We start from the raw sequence: 17,956 nt of genomic DNA, 5'->3' as shown, positions 1-17,956 counted from the left end.
AAAAACTAACAAAAAAAACCAAACCAAACACAAAACAGGGTAATATTTATTAATCTGGATCTGTAGTCTTCCAGGTGCAAACAACTATCTTACAACTAACAGATTCTTACTGTGTAGAAGAAATAATTGAACATTCAGTATTTACTTCCCTCTGAAAGGTGGCACACTCGCTACGAATACAACAGGCTTCAGTAATATGTATTAGCAGTTTACTTCCCGGTTCCTAAGCAATTCTTACCTTATCATTAAGTTCTCTGGAAATATCCAGATGTCTCTGACAACAAACAATAGCTTCTTCAAAATTCCCAAGTACCTTTAAGGTGTTGCCCAGATTCCCACTAGCTTTAGCTTCCCCCAGTAGATCTCCAATTGTCCTGAAATTGCAGAAATAAAGCACCCAGTAAATAGTGTATAGTTTGAAACCAAGCAGATGATCAATGTATGGTAGACAATTAGAAGAATTTACGAAAAGAAATTACCGCCACGTAAACGCGTATGTATTCAGTTCATTTGATATCTAAAATGCACTCACATAAACATTGTTCAATCTGTGGTTACAGACATTTAATTTTGTTGGTGCCATTTGTACAACTGCTAGTATTCATGGTATTGATCACCTACTTAACATTAGAAAAAATAATTCACTTCTTTTATGAAGAGAATAAAGACAAAAATCTTAATGATTATGTAGAAAGACAGTCCCTACATTGGAAAGGGAGGTTTAACTGTTTCTGCATTTTACCTGACTGTCATTATTTCACAATGAGTTTTACACAGAGAAACATGAATGAGTTCTAATGAACAAGAGAGCCACCTTAACATTCTGGAGAACCAGAAAGACTGAGTTTTAGAAACAGGAAAGGGTAAAGAAAGGGTGGATTTAAAGAAGCCACTTAATTATCCACAAGCCAGTACTAGGATTATGGTGCCAGGTGAGTACTAGCTCCCAGGTTAAAGGGCAATCAAGTCACCTGCCGGAGCCCCTGGCCCTCTGCCATCACCACACTCACTTATTATCCGGTAATAATAGCAGGGTTTGGTAGGCAAATGAACAAGTCAACTGCTCCTCTCTACAAGCATGGGATGCAATGAACACAGTTAAAGGAAGATACAAGATTACCTTGCAAGAGTTAAATCATGGTGATGGTATTCCAAGGCCTTTGCATATTCATGCAAGTAGAAATAGGCATTGCCTAACTGGCTGTAAATAGCACTGAGTGTTTTTAAATCTTCAGTTCCAACCTGAACAGCTGCTTCAAAGAAAGATACACCAGCTCGGCAATCCCCTGCTTTACACAGGCGCTCACCTTCCAAAGCCAGCTCTAGGCAGGAAGCCTCCATCCTGCACAATTGAAGTAAAAAGAAAAACGGTCATTCTAAATGTAGTACTTTGTCCAATAACCTGAGTTCTGAAAAGGTTATTTTACTCAGAGGGTCTCTCTGTTTAAGACAGGGAGTCAGCACCACAGTACAAGCAATGAGCTTGGTACTATAATATTACAGAAACTAACTCTGAAATGGAAACTGCAACTTCAACAGCAATGAACCAACACAATATTAGAACAAATAGCTTCAACTTTTTTTTTTCTTTCTTTCTTTCAAGTCTCAGGGAGTAAATCCAAACACTGCTTTGTCCATATATAGCACCTGTAGGATTCAAAATTGCAGAGTTTTCACCATCTAGATAATTTCAGAAAAGTAACCTAAAAATCAAGCTACTCTTGGCACATTCTGATTTTGAAAAACATAAGCACTTTTATTTTTAGGCTGATGCTATAGTTACCTGCAAAATATCATATGGAAAACAAATATTAAAATTCAAGTATTACTGTGTATCGAAGACCATGACTATTTTTCCCAAATTTGTTTCTTAGGTAATTCAATACTCCTTGGCACTTCATCATTTCCTATAGTGGCACTGCTGTGAAAATTCTGAGTGTAAAGAAAAAAAGATCCAGACTGAATTAACAACAAAATGTATGTCAATTGAAATTACTTAACTGAGATGCCATCATTCCAGAAGCCACTGGAATATTTTTGATTTATTATGAGCAAATAATTGTGAAGTTATACAGGTACAAAATACTGTAAACTGTAAAGAAGATATTAATGAATTAATTTATAGCAGAATTTGCAGATTACGTTTTGAACAATGAACAAAAAAAAATGTTAGAGAACTGCAGCTGCCAAAAAACCTTCATATGTATTTTTGCTACTGTGAATTCAGATGTACAAAAGGAAACATTTCAGTAAGTGTTAACGATTACATACAAACATTTCCTACTTTCCAATTCTGAGATGTGAAGGAGGTAGGGGAGAGGATGAGAAGGAAGACGACTTCAGGGTCTTGATCTTGAATATGGTTCTCCAGCTTGAATTTCAAGATACATGCATTTTTAAAACCTCGCAAAAATGCCATCATTCTACTTTTAGAAGATTTTTTTCAAAAACTCAGAAACATATCTGTACGTGTTTAAAAAGTGTGTGTTAATATTGCCAAGTGGATATCAACTTTGTAAATGTGTGTATTGTTTTGAATTTCTTTTCAAGATGGATTACACACTAAGTATAAGGGCTTACAATCCAAAACAGAACATTTTATGTAATTAAAGATACCCTCATTACATCATCATTTGATATTTACCTGGTTGTAAGAATAAACCATTTTGAATTCTATTCCCACAATAGTTTCCCTGCATATGCACAGATCAGTAATAGCAACAATCAAATGTTTGCTGTTCCAAAAGTTATTTTAATGGCAACACCAGAAGACAGCTGTTTTGACAAGATATAGTGACACCTGCAATGTTTACATTTCTTAATTTTTCTAAATTAGAAAAAAAAATCAGTTATACAACATTCTACTCAAATCTGAGCAAGAAGGAAGTATTTTTGAAAAATCCACTGACTTTCAAGAGAACTAGAAGAATTTGTATCGTAAGTAAAATAAGATACCAACACGAAACAGTACCATACCTGCTGGCCTTTGACATTCCACAACTTAAGCACAACGAGATGACAGACATATTTAACTTTAGCAATTAAAAATACTGTATGCTTGGTAGTTGGTAAAGATGCAGACAGCAAATGATAACGCAGGCATGAAGTTCTTCCCAGGGCCAACTTCTCAGGTTGGATATCCATAACATATACATATACAGTATTTTTAGGTTTGGAAACTCTTCTCAGAGAAGTTAAAGCATTCCCATTTGCTAGAACACACAACCTGGTTTTTATTACATTGTGCATCCATTGAATGTAAAACAGAAAAAAGGCAGAAATGATTAAGTACAGTTAAATACAGGCAGAAATGATTACACCATCAGCAACTGAAGGTTTAAGACTTAAAACACTTCATTGGGTAATCTTAATCCTCTCCAAAGAGGTTCTCTCCGGGCACCTCATGTTAACTGACATGTCCAATTAAAGTGACAGCTAGAAAATGTGGTGCTCCTTAGTGCAAAGATTTAGACCATTACACAATCACATTCACTTCTTTAGCTGGAACGGCTGAAAAGGGAGAGCTTTCAGCAAAACACATATGTGACATATAACAGTCAAAATGCTATAGTGGACTCCAGTTTTGTAAGTGAATTTATCCCATTAAAAAATTCATGTTTGGATTTGCAACTGTGATGCATCAGTCACCTAATATAGGAAGAAAAGGCAGTTTAAAAAGGTACAAAGACAGTATCAGAGAATGCTATGGGCCAGTAATTTTCCTGGTACACTGTATTCGAACAACTTCACACAGTGCCAAAGGCTGCCAAATGCCAAGGCAGCATCACCGGTTCATCACGGAACTTGAAACATAATCTTTTGACTTTGCCATCCCAGACTTAATATAACTTATAAGAAAGAAAGATTTCAGGGTTTTCATACAGAACATAAATAACTAAGAAGCTAAGGCTTATAACTAGGCTGATGAAAAATCAGCTGTCATTACAGCATTTCAATTCAACTAGAATTACGGGAAGTAAATGAGAATGGGAATTAGTATACGTCTGAGTAAAAACAAACCCAAAATTTGACAGCCTTTCTAGAGTTGCAGTATTAACAGGTTGCTAAAATCTGTACAGCGAATTAAAGCTATAATTCTATTTTGATCCATTCTTACTGATCTTCTACAATTTCCAAGTCTAAATAAAAAATATATTAAAAAAATAGAGAAAAAAATATATTAAACAAATAGAGAAAAAATATATTTAAAAAATAAAGAAAATGAAATCTTTGTTTCCACAGTTGCCTGTACCTAATATTAATATTTTATTTGCATTACATAAGATGCAAATTACTGCATTTCATTACTATGAGATCATTTAGTTATTTTTAAAGTTTGCTAGGCTTATCCATCAAGTACCAAAACTGGACTCAGAGAAAGTTTGGTTTTGGTTTGTGGGGTTTTTTTCCCCTCCATTACGTAATGGACTGTTAAGAAAATTAACACAAATTTTTTTAAAGAAAAAAAAAATAACATAAGTGTTCTCCAGTCAAAAAGCCATCAACTTTTAGTAATGTTCTCAGAGGCTATTTTAATTGTCACTACTAATGGTTAAATAGCATGTCAGCAGACTAGACAGGGCTAGGTTATCAATGTTTTAGGAAGTCATTAAATAGTTACAAGGAGAATATGAGATTACTTTCTCTGTTCCCAGGGCTGAATTGAATTACTTATTTATTCAACACCCAATGGCTAAACAAAAGACACATTGAATCTGCAGACACGAGAAGAGAACAAGGCTCATTCATCTGTGTACTTCTAATGAAATTCTGTTCCTGCTAAACAGGATAATGTTCTTCCAGATATTACTGTGGAAATACTCATACAGGGCTTCATTTTGTTATTCTGTTTATAGTTGCCTGGACCTGTTCTCTGACAGGTTGGCATCTCCTGCATAATTTCTCATTTGTAAAACTACCTCATCCTTATCTGTCCCTCTGTCATGGTTCAAACCACAACTCCCTCTAAGATTTTCATCTTGCCTGGCTCCACTTCTTTTTTCTTTTTCTTTCCCCCCCTTGTTCTTCTCTGACCTTCTTCATATTCTCTTTTGAACCTTCGTACTTATAAAAATATAAACCCTATGCAGATGCCTCCACCCTAGCCTCCCTGGTTTTTTCTCCCATTTTGGAGTCTCCCTTCCTTCAGCTGTTCTCATCTTACAGTAAAGAACAGAAAACTGGTAAGAAATAAGGCAACAGAAGAAGACAAGAAGACTCATTGATTACTACAGTCTCTAAATACAATTCACTTAGTTTTACTCCATTCAATTCCCACTAAAGGATTCTTTTGCTATTGTGGAGGAATGGCGCTGCCATGCAGTTTGCCATGAAACAACCAAGACACAAAACAAAAACCCCTGTTATATCTCTTTAATTCAGATGCACAAAATTACTAATGCCACAGCTGCCTATAATAAAGATCATGTACTGCTGCTGACTCCTGTCCTTATTCTTGGTTTCTATATATAATACAGAAGCATACCACACTGACCACTCCAAACAACTTTACACCTCCCCTGCAACACTGTGTTTAGTCAAACTAAGTTTAATGGCAAACTTAGAACACACACACATACACAAAATCACACACCTGAATTTGGGGTTCTTGTGCTCCAGTCAAGATAAAGCAGTTACAAGTTTTTGGTGTATGAATTTAGCAGGCCAAGACAAGCGAGTTCTACAAATACTTACTCTACAGATCACTTATTAGTCCCATTTATTAACTTCAGCATTTTATTTTCAGTCACTAAACAACATAAGAATAAAAAATAGTTTCCTTCCACCAGCATAAGTATTTTTACAGCTGCTAAAGAGATAATGGTCAACTAGAGTGGGAAGAAAGAAGCAGCTTGCACAGTAAGAAACAGACCCATAGTAAAGCCCTTCCTTGGGAGTGGGTCACCAGCTTCTTTTTAAAGTCAGTTGTACTGGAATACCAGTGTGAAGGAAAAAGCAGTCAGAGAGCCAAACCAGCCTGGGACAATACCCAGAGGTAAAAAATTTTAAAAACCGATAACTAACACCACCACCCCCAGTAATTTATGGCCTATTCTTTCCTGCTTTAAATTTTAAACTACACCGAATAAAATCTTTCCAAATTATAGCTATTAAATTAAATCATCATAAAATTCCAGTTCAATATAGTGAATTAATTTGTAGTTTCTCTAACTTCTAGAAAAATTTAATATGTAAAAATCAAAAGGATTATACCTTGGTTTTTTTAATGTTTGACAGATTACAGTTCTTACCGAAAGGTTTAATAAGGCCATTAGTATCTTTATTGCTATTGTATTTTGTTTTTATTATTACAGTGTCATTTAAGCCCGTACTGAAATACAGCATAAAGTAGTAAGACATTGTGCCCTGACTCTGCTTGCCAATACTTTTGAAGTTATTTATGACCTGTCACTTTAAACCAGACAATTGGCCATGCTGCTTTCTTCAGCCATTTGCTTCCATAATAGTACCCTGAACAGCTCCTGCTGTTATTACAGAGTGAGCAAGGATCTGCCATAGTTGTCTGGGGAGGACCAGAAGCATCAGCAACAGCGTGGGTAAACATTTTACAGGAATGCCAGGAGTAGGATACATTCAAGAAACACTTAGCACAGAAGAAATACCATGCTCACACACTTAGGGATTCCTGCTGTCAAAGCCACCACACAAAGACTTTAGCAAAATAAAGAGAGCAGAGTAAATTAGTTTATTTGTTAATTTTCTCCTTACTGACCATGAAAAAGCTCCTCCTGCTGACTGCACTGCTAACCAGAACACTGTACTTCTATGAAACAGAAATGCAGACCAATCTAACAGGAGTCTAACACTGTCAGAACATTTTCAGAACTATTTTTAAGCTGTGGCATGTGCTGTCTTACAAATAAGGGTAGTGCCTTATTCCTGTTAGCTAGCAAGGAAAAGGCCTCCAAAGCAAGAATGACCAGGGGAGATGGTGGGGGGAGAACACACCAAGAATCACCCTTTTTATTCCTTTTTAAAACAATCATTCCAGTGTTCGTGTCCCTTCCTATTGAATGAGCTGCAAGATGTACCCTTCCAAACACCAGCCATCCAAATACCATGCCCTACACAATGCTTCCGTTGTTCAGGTTCACTAGAGGGAGGCTGAAATGCTAACATGTTGTCCCACGTCTGTAAAGGGGGGTCCAGAAGAAAAATGATAAAAGCTCTCAGAAATGAAATCGCATATCTTCTTGACTTGCAATAACAGAACTTTTTTAGTCCAAGGTATCAAAGCAGTTTTTATCTGTTAGTCAAATCTATTTTAGACAAGGAGAACACTGCTCTAGACAGCAATGCACCTAAAAATTGATGGTTCATTGAAGCAGTACTAGGACAAACACAGAGAACTTCAGCAGACAAAACTCAACAGCTTGCATATGCAGCCCAAAAGCTAAAAGAGGAGAGAGCAGGTACTATCATGCAGGGATCATACTTCATTATCATTCTATCAGAAATACAAAGATGTACTATTACAAATATTACAAATAGTACATCTATACAAATAGATACAAATCATGTACTATTCTGCAGCCACACACAGTTCCAATACTATATAATCATGTAATTATCCTAACATAATCTACTATATAGCAAATATGAATTTTCATACTTCAAAAATCAAGAAAAACAAAAAAAAAGTTATTTTAGCTTTCAGTTTGAATAACACTAGTAACAGAGATACCAAACTATTTGTTGCAACTTGTTTAGTTTTCTATCAACAGCACTTATTCATCCATACTAAAATTAGCAGTCTTACCTGTATCGCACATGAAAGGAACGATCTTCACGCATGCTTATCAAAACACTACTTTCCTCCATTGAGTTGCATTATCAGTAGAAAAATAATACTGTTCTGTAGTAGGGTAAGTACTTTTTACTATGGAGAATTGTTGTCAGAACACCATTCCAGTTAGTATATTAATAAAGTTGGAGTAAAGATATCCTAAGCTCCTGTTGAAAAACTCTTCTTTATTACTAAGGTAAGGAGGTCACTGTCAGACACATCTTAAACCTTCAGAAACGTGTTCAAGTTCTTTCATCTGTGGCCCTTTAAGCTCCATTCAGCTGCGTTTCTGCAAAGGGAACACAAGATGCTTGGCTTGAAGTCTCATAGTCAGTTAATAACTCATAACCATTTGCAGCTGATGTAAAAGCATAACACTACTCCTACTAAGCAGGAAGCGTCAATCAAGAACTTAAAGCCAGAGCCAAAGCCGTCTACATACATATGGCAATTCCTGTAGGCAAGCGAGAAAGCAAAGAAAGTTGAACAAAAACCAACACTCTCTTTTCTGTTGGAAACCAAGCAATTTATCCTTGTTAGTATTCTTTGGCCTCATGAAGTTGCAAGCAAAAAGCTTAAAGAAAGGCATAATATAAAACAACAGATCACAAACTGCTTTACACATCAACAGTACTGCTGAAACCCTGCTAGTTAGCTGAAGTCCCACAGTAGTCAGAACTGGTTGGCACAAGCCCAACTGGAGATCACCCATTCTGGAGATCATCCCACCTGGAACATTATAAGCACAGAAGCTGTCAGAGGTTTAAGTTCTATTCCCCTTACCCCCTCCCTGCTTGCAAAAGAAAAGGAGAGAGGTATTGGGGGATTTGGGTTTTTTGGTCTTGGTGGGTTCTTTTGGTTTTGGGTTGGTTTTTTTTTCCACACTGGCTTCACACTCCAAAATGCTGCAGCACTGTCATATGAGCTCCAAACTCTGCTTCAAAGGGATTGCAGCAGCCAGCACTTAGACATTAGACATGTTTAGGCTGGCAGGGAAAGGATAACAGAAAAGAAAATCCGTATTCAAAAATTTACCCACTTATAAGTACACTTTTAGTAGAGGAGTTGACATATTTATTGCTCAGTACTAATATTACCTTCCTTTGCAAGTAAACATATAGTTGTGTAATTCACAAATGCATAGTTCATCAAGAGACTGCAGAGATGTCAAAAGACAAGAGCAGAGCTCAGATTTAAAGCTGTCACCAGAAGAAAATGCAACCCCCTCATATTTATAATTGTCAGCACAGGCCATGCCTCTTCCTCTCATTAGTTTTATCAAGTACCAGCTGCAAAGATTCATGCTTCCTATCATACTCTACCTTGACAGCACCCCTCAAACAGACCATCCACATTCTTCCAGTCAAACAACTATCTTGCCTTTCCATGCTCATGATTAGAATTATTTGGCATCAACAAGTGGGTGTGGGTACAATTACAAAGCGTGACGCATACAGTTTACAATACCATTGCAACCCACATACTGGGAAGACTGTGTTCCAGGTATTTACTCTCCGGAAGTTTGTCCGAGCCTCAAATCAGATAACTCATACAAGCAGATAGCTGTAAGCCATCCAGTCTACAGCAATCACCCATGAGCATTCCTGCTGCTCAGCAAATGCAAGGGAATTGAAAGTTTTCTTCCACAGAGGGATACACTCATGCAAATTACTGCACGCCACAAATTATAAAGTGTGTACTTTGGCAACTGCAGTGGATCATGAAATAATGACTTGTTTGTATATTTATACTGTAATTGTAATTAACTGAATAATTTCTTTTAGGAAGCTTTTTTAAAAATAAAAAGCCAAATTTAATAAAAAACCACAGTTATATTTAAAAGCACATCAGAATGACTGCATTTAAGTATCAGTTATTTTTAGCAGTACGTTTCACATCAGCTGTTTATAACTTCGTTTCATCTGAGCTACACTTCTGTCCTCACACTTAACCTCATTCTCTCACCAATGCCTCCATCTCCCACCAGCTGGAACCACTACTCCAGCTTTCTGCCCTCCTTCCTGGCCATACGGCACATTCCTGGTCTTGGGAGGGTGATACAGACACACCCACGCTGGCCAACACATGATGATCACAGATTCAACAAAAATTATTGGGTCTCGTCTTCATACCTCGCTTCCTTCACACACAACTCATTAGGATGTCAAGCTATGCCTTCAGCTGCGCCAACATGTAATCAGTAAGCAAACTTAAACCATATTAATGGTATGGTGGTGGTGTGGTGAATTCAAAATTCAGGAGATGGAAATCGATGTACACTTCCATATAGTCTCTCTCAGATGTAAACCGGCCTTGGCAGGACCATGCTATAGCAAACTCAGCCTTGCTCTTTCAACTGATGCACCTTAACTATTCAGAGTCTATGTAACCAAGCCTTTCCTGAGCTGGTGATAAACATCAAACTGACTCAGAGGACACAGCACTTAAGCAGAAAAGCCTCGTGCATTAACAGAAATCGGGAGAAGTTCTACTCTACTGGCGTCTCTAACAGTGAAACGGGCTTTCTCCTAAACTTGAATTTTTAATTAAAACTTCATGTAGCATGAATAAAAGCACTTGGTGCTTACTAGGAAAAAAATCTGTATTAATGCAAAGTAGCTCCTTCACATTTATTCTCTCCACACCTCTGAACAATGCAAAATCTGATCTGTATCCATGTTAAAAGAGCTGCCTTTGAGGAAAGCACAAATAGAAAATTGAAGTTGTATACGCAACTTTAAAATGCACAGTTTCACTATTCCAGCTATCAAATGCAGGAAGTCCTAGCTTTTTTGTAATTTCGAAGTAGTGGAAAAAAGCACACAGAAAAGACTGGGCCTCCTTTAGAAGTGGAAAGTTAAACTGGTGTTACTGATTACACAGCAGTATGATACCAAAACCAACACCCACCCACCCCATATCACACAATACAAGGCAGAGGTTAGGCAGTAACATGTGGTAGCCAGTTTATACCCCACAACAGACAAAACATGCACTTTATCAACTGTTTATTAGGAGAAAATGGTGAGCCATCCATAGAGCTTATTCACCCTGCCTATAAACACCTAAAGAATCTTCAATTAAACCATCAGTAAAAAGCTAACTTTGCCTCAATTCAATGCTTTAGATAAAAAAATGTACTTATGACTGTCAAAAAGTCACTTTTTATACTTTTCTATTAAATCAGATTCACACAGAAGAGATATAGATACAGAAGCTTGGGGTTTGCATGGAATGAGGTTTTAGGACTGAATTCCTTACTTAATTCTATGAAACTACTTTTAACTTGATTCTCTGGAATTGCATAAAATCTATTCATTTCTAAAAATTTCACAATGAAATGAAAAAAAACCCACAGTAAAATACTAACGTTACACACTGAAAGGAATCCCATACAACAATACATCATTCTTGCACTTATTCAGTATTTTTCATAAAATTATTATCAGTGTTCTCAGAAAGGGAACCAAGGCCTTTTTGCTGATATTCAACAAAAGTACATTTTAACCTTCCCTGAACATCACTGAACTGAATCAGTGAGAGATATATATATGCGCTAAGATTTGAATGAGGCTCACTCTTTCTCAAGAAGAAATATGGAAGAAACCAAGACTCCCCCATTTTAAATTCTGATCATTATATTTCAAGTCCCTGACAGCAATAAAACAATAGCGGTAATTTTTCTTAAAAGCCTGTTATGCAAGCCAATCGTCCTAGTTATTACAACTTCCAGACAAGTGTTTCATGTTTTAAGACATCTTCCATTTCAGAAAAGATTTGATTACATACTGTGAATTTTATCACAATGGTAGACAATCACTTTAATCAGTTTGCAGTTCTTAAGTTACACTGAATGACTACGACAGATCCCTCCCCTTCATTTTAACTTCTGCTAGAATACCGTATTTCCATACAAGTGAAAATGAATCAGAAAACAACAGAAAGCTATACTGCTATTTACCAGCAGTCTACAGAACCAATAATCACAATATAGCTGGAGAGGGAGATGGTTTTTCCCCTGTATCTCCTTAAAACAGTAAATTTCTGTGGCTTCGTTGGTGCCTTCCCTGAACCCGTACCTTCCTTTTTAGAGTTTCAGATGATCAAAAGTATTGCTTTGCTTACCCACAGTTACATAGCTGACTGGCTGACATAGGCTGACTGGTCACTGGGGAGCTGTCAAACAGAGTATCTAACAGAAATCCTTTCTGCCTTTCCCCAAAGCAGGCAATCAAGTAATGTCTTCTCTACCCATCTGCTATTGTTCACAAAGCTATAGGAAAGGAGCATCTGCCAAATGAAGTCATCACTGACTGAGAGATTCAAAAGCTAGTAAAGTACAGATAGAGGTAGACCAACAGCACAAACTGTATTTCCGTAGAAAAACTAGCCACAGAGATTTGTTGTTTCAACATTAAGTCAAATTTCCCAATGGTGAACTAAGTTTGAATTTCCTTTCAGGAAAGGCTATAGCATGAGTGGAGGAAAAAAAAAATAAAAAAAAAAATAAAAAGAAGTTTGAACTGGGTTGTCTAAAAACAAAACAGAGCTTTGCATACCCTATGTAGAAAGACTAAACAACAACAAAAATATATGGACAATTCTACTATTGAAATACAGGTATTAGCTTGGCTCCAGACCTTCAAAATACAAAACAGTATATAAACACAAATAGTACAAGGAACACTCAGGACTACACAAACCCTAATTTTAGTCTTCAGTGCTGTCCCAGGGTATTTTTGAAATTCACCTGAATTAACAAATAAGCCAAAAACCCCCTTAAAATTCTATATCAAGTTTAATATTGTATTTACATAGTAAACAGCATCATCATTGGTAATAAATATTCCCCTGTGAATGAACCTTAAAATAACTGCGTGCCACATGGGGAAAAAGCTTTTTTCCAAACCTTGATCACAATACAGTACAAGGGACTAGTCATGAGAGTGGATCATGCAGATACAAGAAACACTGTACTAAGACCAGTGTGGTTACTCTTGGAAGTTTAATTTTAAACTCTTCTCTGCACCACTTTTGACAAAAGTTCAATAGCTGACAGCACATAGAACCCACCTTCACTGATGAAGTTAATTTTTTATTCAGGGTCAGTGATGATGTGGAGCACTACCTGCTCTGAAATACTGTTGCCCTCTCCTCCTGGATTTATATGTGAAGCAGATACTCCCAGAACAAACCATGGGGCTTCTTTTAAAGGACTAGCCTAGCAGCAGACAAGTGTACCTTCCAGCATACAATCCCAGTGCAGCTCACAACAGACATTAACAGGTTGCACCTAAAGGGCAGAACAGGAAAGCTGAGGCTCATAAACAACTACCTCAGACACTCTTCCTAGGCGTGACTCTGATAAAGCAGATTCTGCAGAGCTTGTAATCACTACAGAGCATGGGAAAGACCCAGCCTAACACATCTGCTATCAGACTCATCAGACAAGCTGCAAATAAATTAATACCACTATCTAATGCTCTTGATGCAGATGCTCCCTTCTCCACCCCAATTATATTTACCATGCTGACTTATAAACATGGGCCCAGATGAAACTAAGACACATTACTGAATATTGCAGACAATCCTAAAATGGGTGGAAGGGCTGGGTGTTGTATCAGCTTTGGGCCACATGGGACGTTCTTTCAACAAAGTAAGAATCCTACCAGCCCGCTACTCCACAAGCCTGGAATTTCAACTACAACATACTCATAGCAGAAGGGACGTGAAGTTTCCTCTCTGCTTCCCAAGCCATGTGGACAGAGCAGTCTTTTATCTATGAAACCATCAGCTCCTTGCTGCAAAGATAATCAAAAAATTCTGACAGCATAAGGCTAGACAGGCATTTTATTACCAGAACTGATCGATGCATAGCTTTTATGAATCAAAAGAACAGAATTACTGTAGTGAGGTATGGAAACTTGACTCTATTATCTATGAAATTATTTCATCTCCCTTCTGAGCCAGTTAATACCCAAGACTTAACTACTTCAGTATAACCAGTAATCTTTTTAAACAGACACAGAAGCACAAATTATAAAAGAGTAGAAAAATACTAATAGTAGGAGCTATGAGACTCATGACACCCCCCCTTCAAAAATTAAAGTAATTGCTAAGTGGAAAAATTACACAAATACTATCGTTATCTGTCACACCAATCTCCCAAGTGACCCAACTGATTCTAGTCTTCACTTCTCTCCCCAATTTGTTTCTAGCACTGTATTTACCCAAACAGAAGAAAAGGCTTTTTGTCCAAGTATTTTAATTTACTCATCAATTCACTTTAATTTAGTCATCAATATGACTGCAGAAGAAACCCCCTAGTGACAAAGGAGCACAAGTATGCCCTGAACAGCCCACAGTAGTCCAAAGTAGGACTGTGAAAGACAGTTATTGAAAATATAGTAACTATATGAAACAAAGTAATGGAAATGTTGCATAAAACCCCACAACTATTTTACAGGATTAAATACATAATTATAAATCATACTAGTATATGAAATTCTATTTACAGTTTTCAAATAAGCTTTTAAAAGGTCCCAGCGATGAGATCCTTCTAAATCTTGAGATGATTTTTTAAACAACCAAAACTAATAGGTGGTGAGCATTTCCAAGACAAATTCTGCTCACAATGAAGCGAGGATCTCACAGCATCCACAGCTGAAAATGAAAGCATGGACTTGAATTCAATGCTAGAGGAACACAGCTCCAGAACAGCATTGAACATTTCTTATCTAATTGCTAATACAGTCCTGCACGATGGCAGACATGGTAACAGTGGATATATTTAATTTATCACTCTGTTTCTAAAAATGCTGTTTGCTTGTGGTTTCCTTTATTTCTAAACCCAATTAACCTTGCTGCATGGTGAGTTCTAAATACAGGTAGGAGAATTTTCCTCTGTGCCCTTTCACAATGGCTAATTCTTCTTCATTCTCCCTCCACCCACCTCTCTGGCACAGCAGACTAGATGCCCTGGCTCATACAACATTAGGTTCAAGGCAAACAGAAGTCTAGGAGCGTTTCTACATGCCCTCTAGCATTACCTGTATATACTTTCTACTTATTCTGTATATTAGAAGGAGGTTTTTTCCTTTCTGTTTGTGGAGCACCAAGTTTAATGAAGCATTTGGGGCTTTAAGTAATGCTAAAGATCAGCAACATAGCAAGTCTTTTACACTGTATACCCTTTTTGTTCATTTTTCCCTTCTGTTGTTAAAGGGTTGTGCAAATGTCTCCTTTAACAAGCACTGCCTAGCATTATTTTCAATATTACTCACAATTATCAACCTTAAAACACAAGCAGTCTTAATGACACAAGTTACTTCTGACAGATCATAAAAATAACCTATTCCAAACAACCGTGATAACTGAATCCAGAAGCATCTTTCTTCTCTGAGTCAGGAAGAAGCTCGCCTGCATTCTTAAATACCCAAGCAGTAGATAAAAACTGAATATACGCTATGCAACAAGAAAAATGTATATCGCATCAAACTAAAACTGAAGAAAAATTTAAAGAAAGATTTAAAACTTTCAGTCAAGGAACGTTCAAATTTCTGTCCAGAATCTGGTATCTCTACTCACGCTAAACACCCTATTTTCACCCAGCAATCAGACTGAAATGTGAATACATTCCTTAAAATGGAGTAATTAAGAGCAGAAAGAGATGCCAGAAGCTTAGGAGAATGATGCAATATGTAAGTGACAAAAAACCATATATCCTCATTGCTAGTATATTCAGAGTACTGTCATGGTCCCAGGACAACTCTATTAACTTCAGTAAATGCGAAGGTGCCCTATTAGGCATAGTTAAGGTATAGCATAGGTTTGTAAATAGAAATATTTAAGGCATCTGACAATGATGCAGGCCATATAGTGACTTACAGTCTTAGAATGATTGTAGTCAAAACCAAAGAGCTAGCACACCTATTTCCACTAAGTAGAGTGACACAAACAAGCAACAAATGCACTGTTTAGATATCTGAATGTATTAGATATCAGTGTTCAGTGATGCAAAGGTGGACCTCTCAGTGTCTCTATCACAGAGAATCTTTCCAGAATAGAACATCCTTTTTCTAAGAGAATCAGTATTATCTGGAAGTCAGCTTGCTACTTAATGTATGTAATTACTGTCTAGTGTGTAAGTTAAAGAACTGGGTGTAGCTAACACAAGTAACCACAAGCATTTTTATTATAAGGATATTCCTGCAGATAGTTTATGTAAGCCATCTATTTAAATCCTGAAGTAAGGCAATCCCACACTCCGACAAAATAAGAAAGGAAGAGAACATGAAGTGCCAGCAGAATGTAACCAATATCCCCAAAATAAAACTAATCAGGCAACTGAAAACTAGTTCTAAATGCAATAAGATTAAAATTTCAGATACAAGAAGACAGTAGAAAAACATCCTCTCTTTGCCCTAAAAAAAGGGCAAAATCATTATAGCCGATAATTTTTCACATATTTGATACATCAAGGTATTACAATTCCTTCTATTTTTTTATGAGAATGAGTTCTAAGTGTTTACATATTGTCATTCACAAACTGAAAACAAATACCATGCTGCCTTCTTTCCAAGCATCCCACAACTGGAGATGAGATTTGCAATTTTAAAGTGCTTAAATGCACAACAGATTTCAATGACAGTTCACAACAAAGTAATAATCAGTGATCCTTTTATTCTTATCATAAGTTTAAATCATATTACCACAAAATCACTAAGAGTTTTGTTACCAAGTTCTGAATTCAAATTTGAACATTGCTCCTTCTGCTTATTAGGGACAATCTCATAATTCAAATTAATATATACTAGATCTCGTGCCTCTTCCAGCCAACAAGACAGTTATTCAAGTACCTTCAGTTTGGGAAATGGAGCCTGTTATACGATGTAAAAGAACACCAGATGGGAAAAGCTCAGGACAAAAAGTTGACTATTTGTACTTTGGTTGATAGAGCGAGTTGATCACAAATCTCTCCAATAAAAAGTTCCCCTTAGCTCAGCTCCTTCTTGGCCTATAACATCTCTAAAAAAGAGATCCTGGTAAGTAAAAGAAAGATGACAGACAGATTGCACAAGCACCTTGTAGAGAGAGGGGAAAATTAATCTTAATATTTCATAAATTAAAAAAGAGGTTTAAATCCTTAGAATCACAGGCAGTAAAACACAATAGCAATTGAAGTGAAGCAATATAGCTGCTAAATCAAATTTCCTATTTCACACTGTGATGCTTATTCAGAGATTAAGCAGTCATTCAGCATAAAGAACTCATTACAACTCCAGCAAGTTTTTATCTTGCAAGGAGCAGCCGTAGCTCTCATAGAGGATGTATTTACACAACCAAAACAATCCATGATAGTTTACTGCCAGCAGCACTGCTCAGTGCATCACCTGTGCCCCTCAATTCTTGTATTAACAGCAAGTATTAACTTGCAAAAAATGTAAAAGTGCAGGATGAACACATACTGTGGTGAGAAGAACACACTTTGTTTTTTCTTACTGTTTACTTCTTTCAGACACAGGTACAGTTTATTTATGGCACATCACTTACATAGATTTAAGAAAAAAACCAATATTTGTTGAGGTGCCAAATCATAAACTGCTTTGCATATTTATTCTAACATTCGGGATGCAGGTGCAAATCTATTCAGAAGCTAGTCAATGCTTTTTTTTTCAGCCTGTGAGATAAATACTGAACTGGGCTCCATTTTGCCCCTATTGCCCACAGATTTATCCACTATATATACACATTATCACACAGATACTACTGGTCACAATAGCGTATCCTCTCCTCTAACAAACCAACGATCACTAGGTAAGGTGCAGGCTCCAAAGTGTTGCATGCAAGGAACACAATTCCTAGCAGTACACCAGCATGATGATGGTATGAAAAAATATAGTAAACAGAAATAGTGAAGAAATAAAGAAGATTTAGAGAAGCTTCTTGGTAGATTGTATATGGTTTATCTTCCCGGTAACTCAGCTGCATGCAAGTTTTCCCTTCATATTAGTAAAAGGTTTATAACACACAAAGGTTTTATTATATGAACAAGAACCATATTCTTCAAACGCTGCCAAATTTGAGTCCCAAGAGGCAGCTTGACATTAATCATCTGTCAGTACTACGTAAGTTTCAGGCCACCTCTTA

General features: G+C 36.8%; 1 protein-coding gene across 5 annotated transcripts in view; it reads right to left on the bottom strand.

The window, feature by feature from the left end:
• GPSM2 (G protein signaling modulator 2) overlaps positions 1–17,956 on the bottom strand; it is a 30,910-nt gene that overhangs the window by 10,235 nt on the left and 2,719 nt on the right. For 2 of the 5 annotated variants that reach the window (XM_074832689.1, XM_074832692.1), the window contains exons 2-4: positions 7,781–8,096; positions 1,121–1,342; positions 239–374 (exon numbers count right to left, since the gene is read on the bottom strand). In XM_074832689.1, coding sequence (XP_074688790.1) covers positions 239–374; positions 1,121–1,342; positions 7,781–7,842 — 420 coding nt within the window. In that variant the 5' untranslated portion in view covers positions 7,843–8,096. The other 3 variants (XM_074832690.1, XM_074832691.1, XM_074832693.1) reach the window with 3 other exon arrangements.

The sequence above is a fragment of the Strix aluco genome, chromosome 8 (assembly GCF_031877795.1).
Source record: "Strix aluco isolate bStrAlu1 chromosome 8, bStrAlu1.hap1, whole genome shotgun sequence".
Lineage (NCBI taxonomy): Eukaryota > Metazoa > Chordata > Aves > Strigiformes > Strigidae > Strix > Strix aluco.
This window is presented reverse-complemented; position numbering and strand designations above follow the sequence as displayed.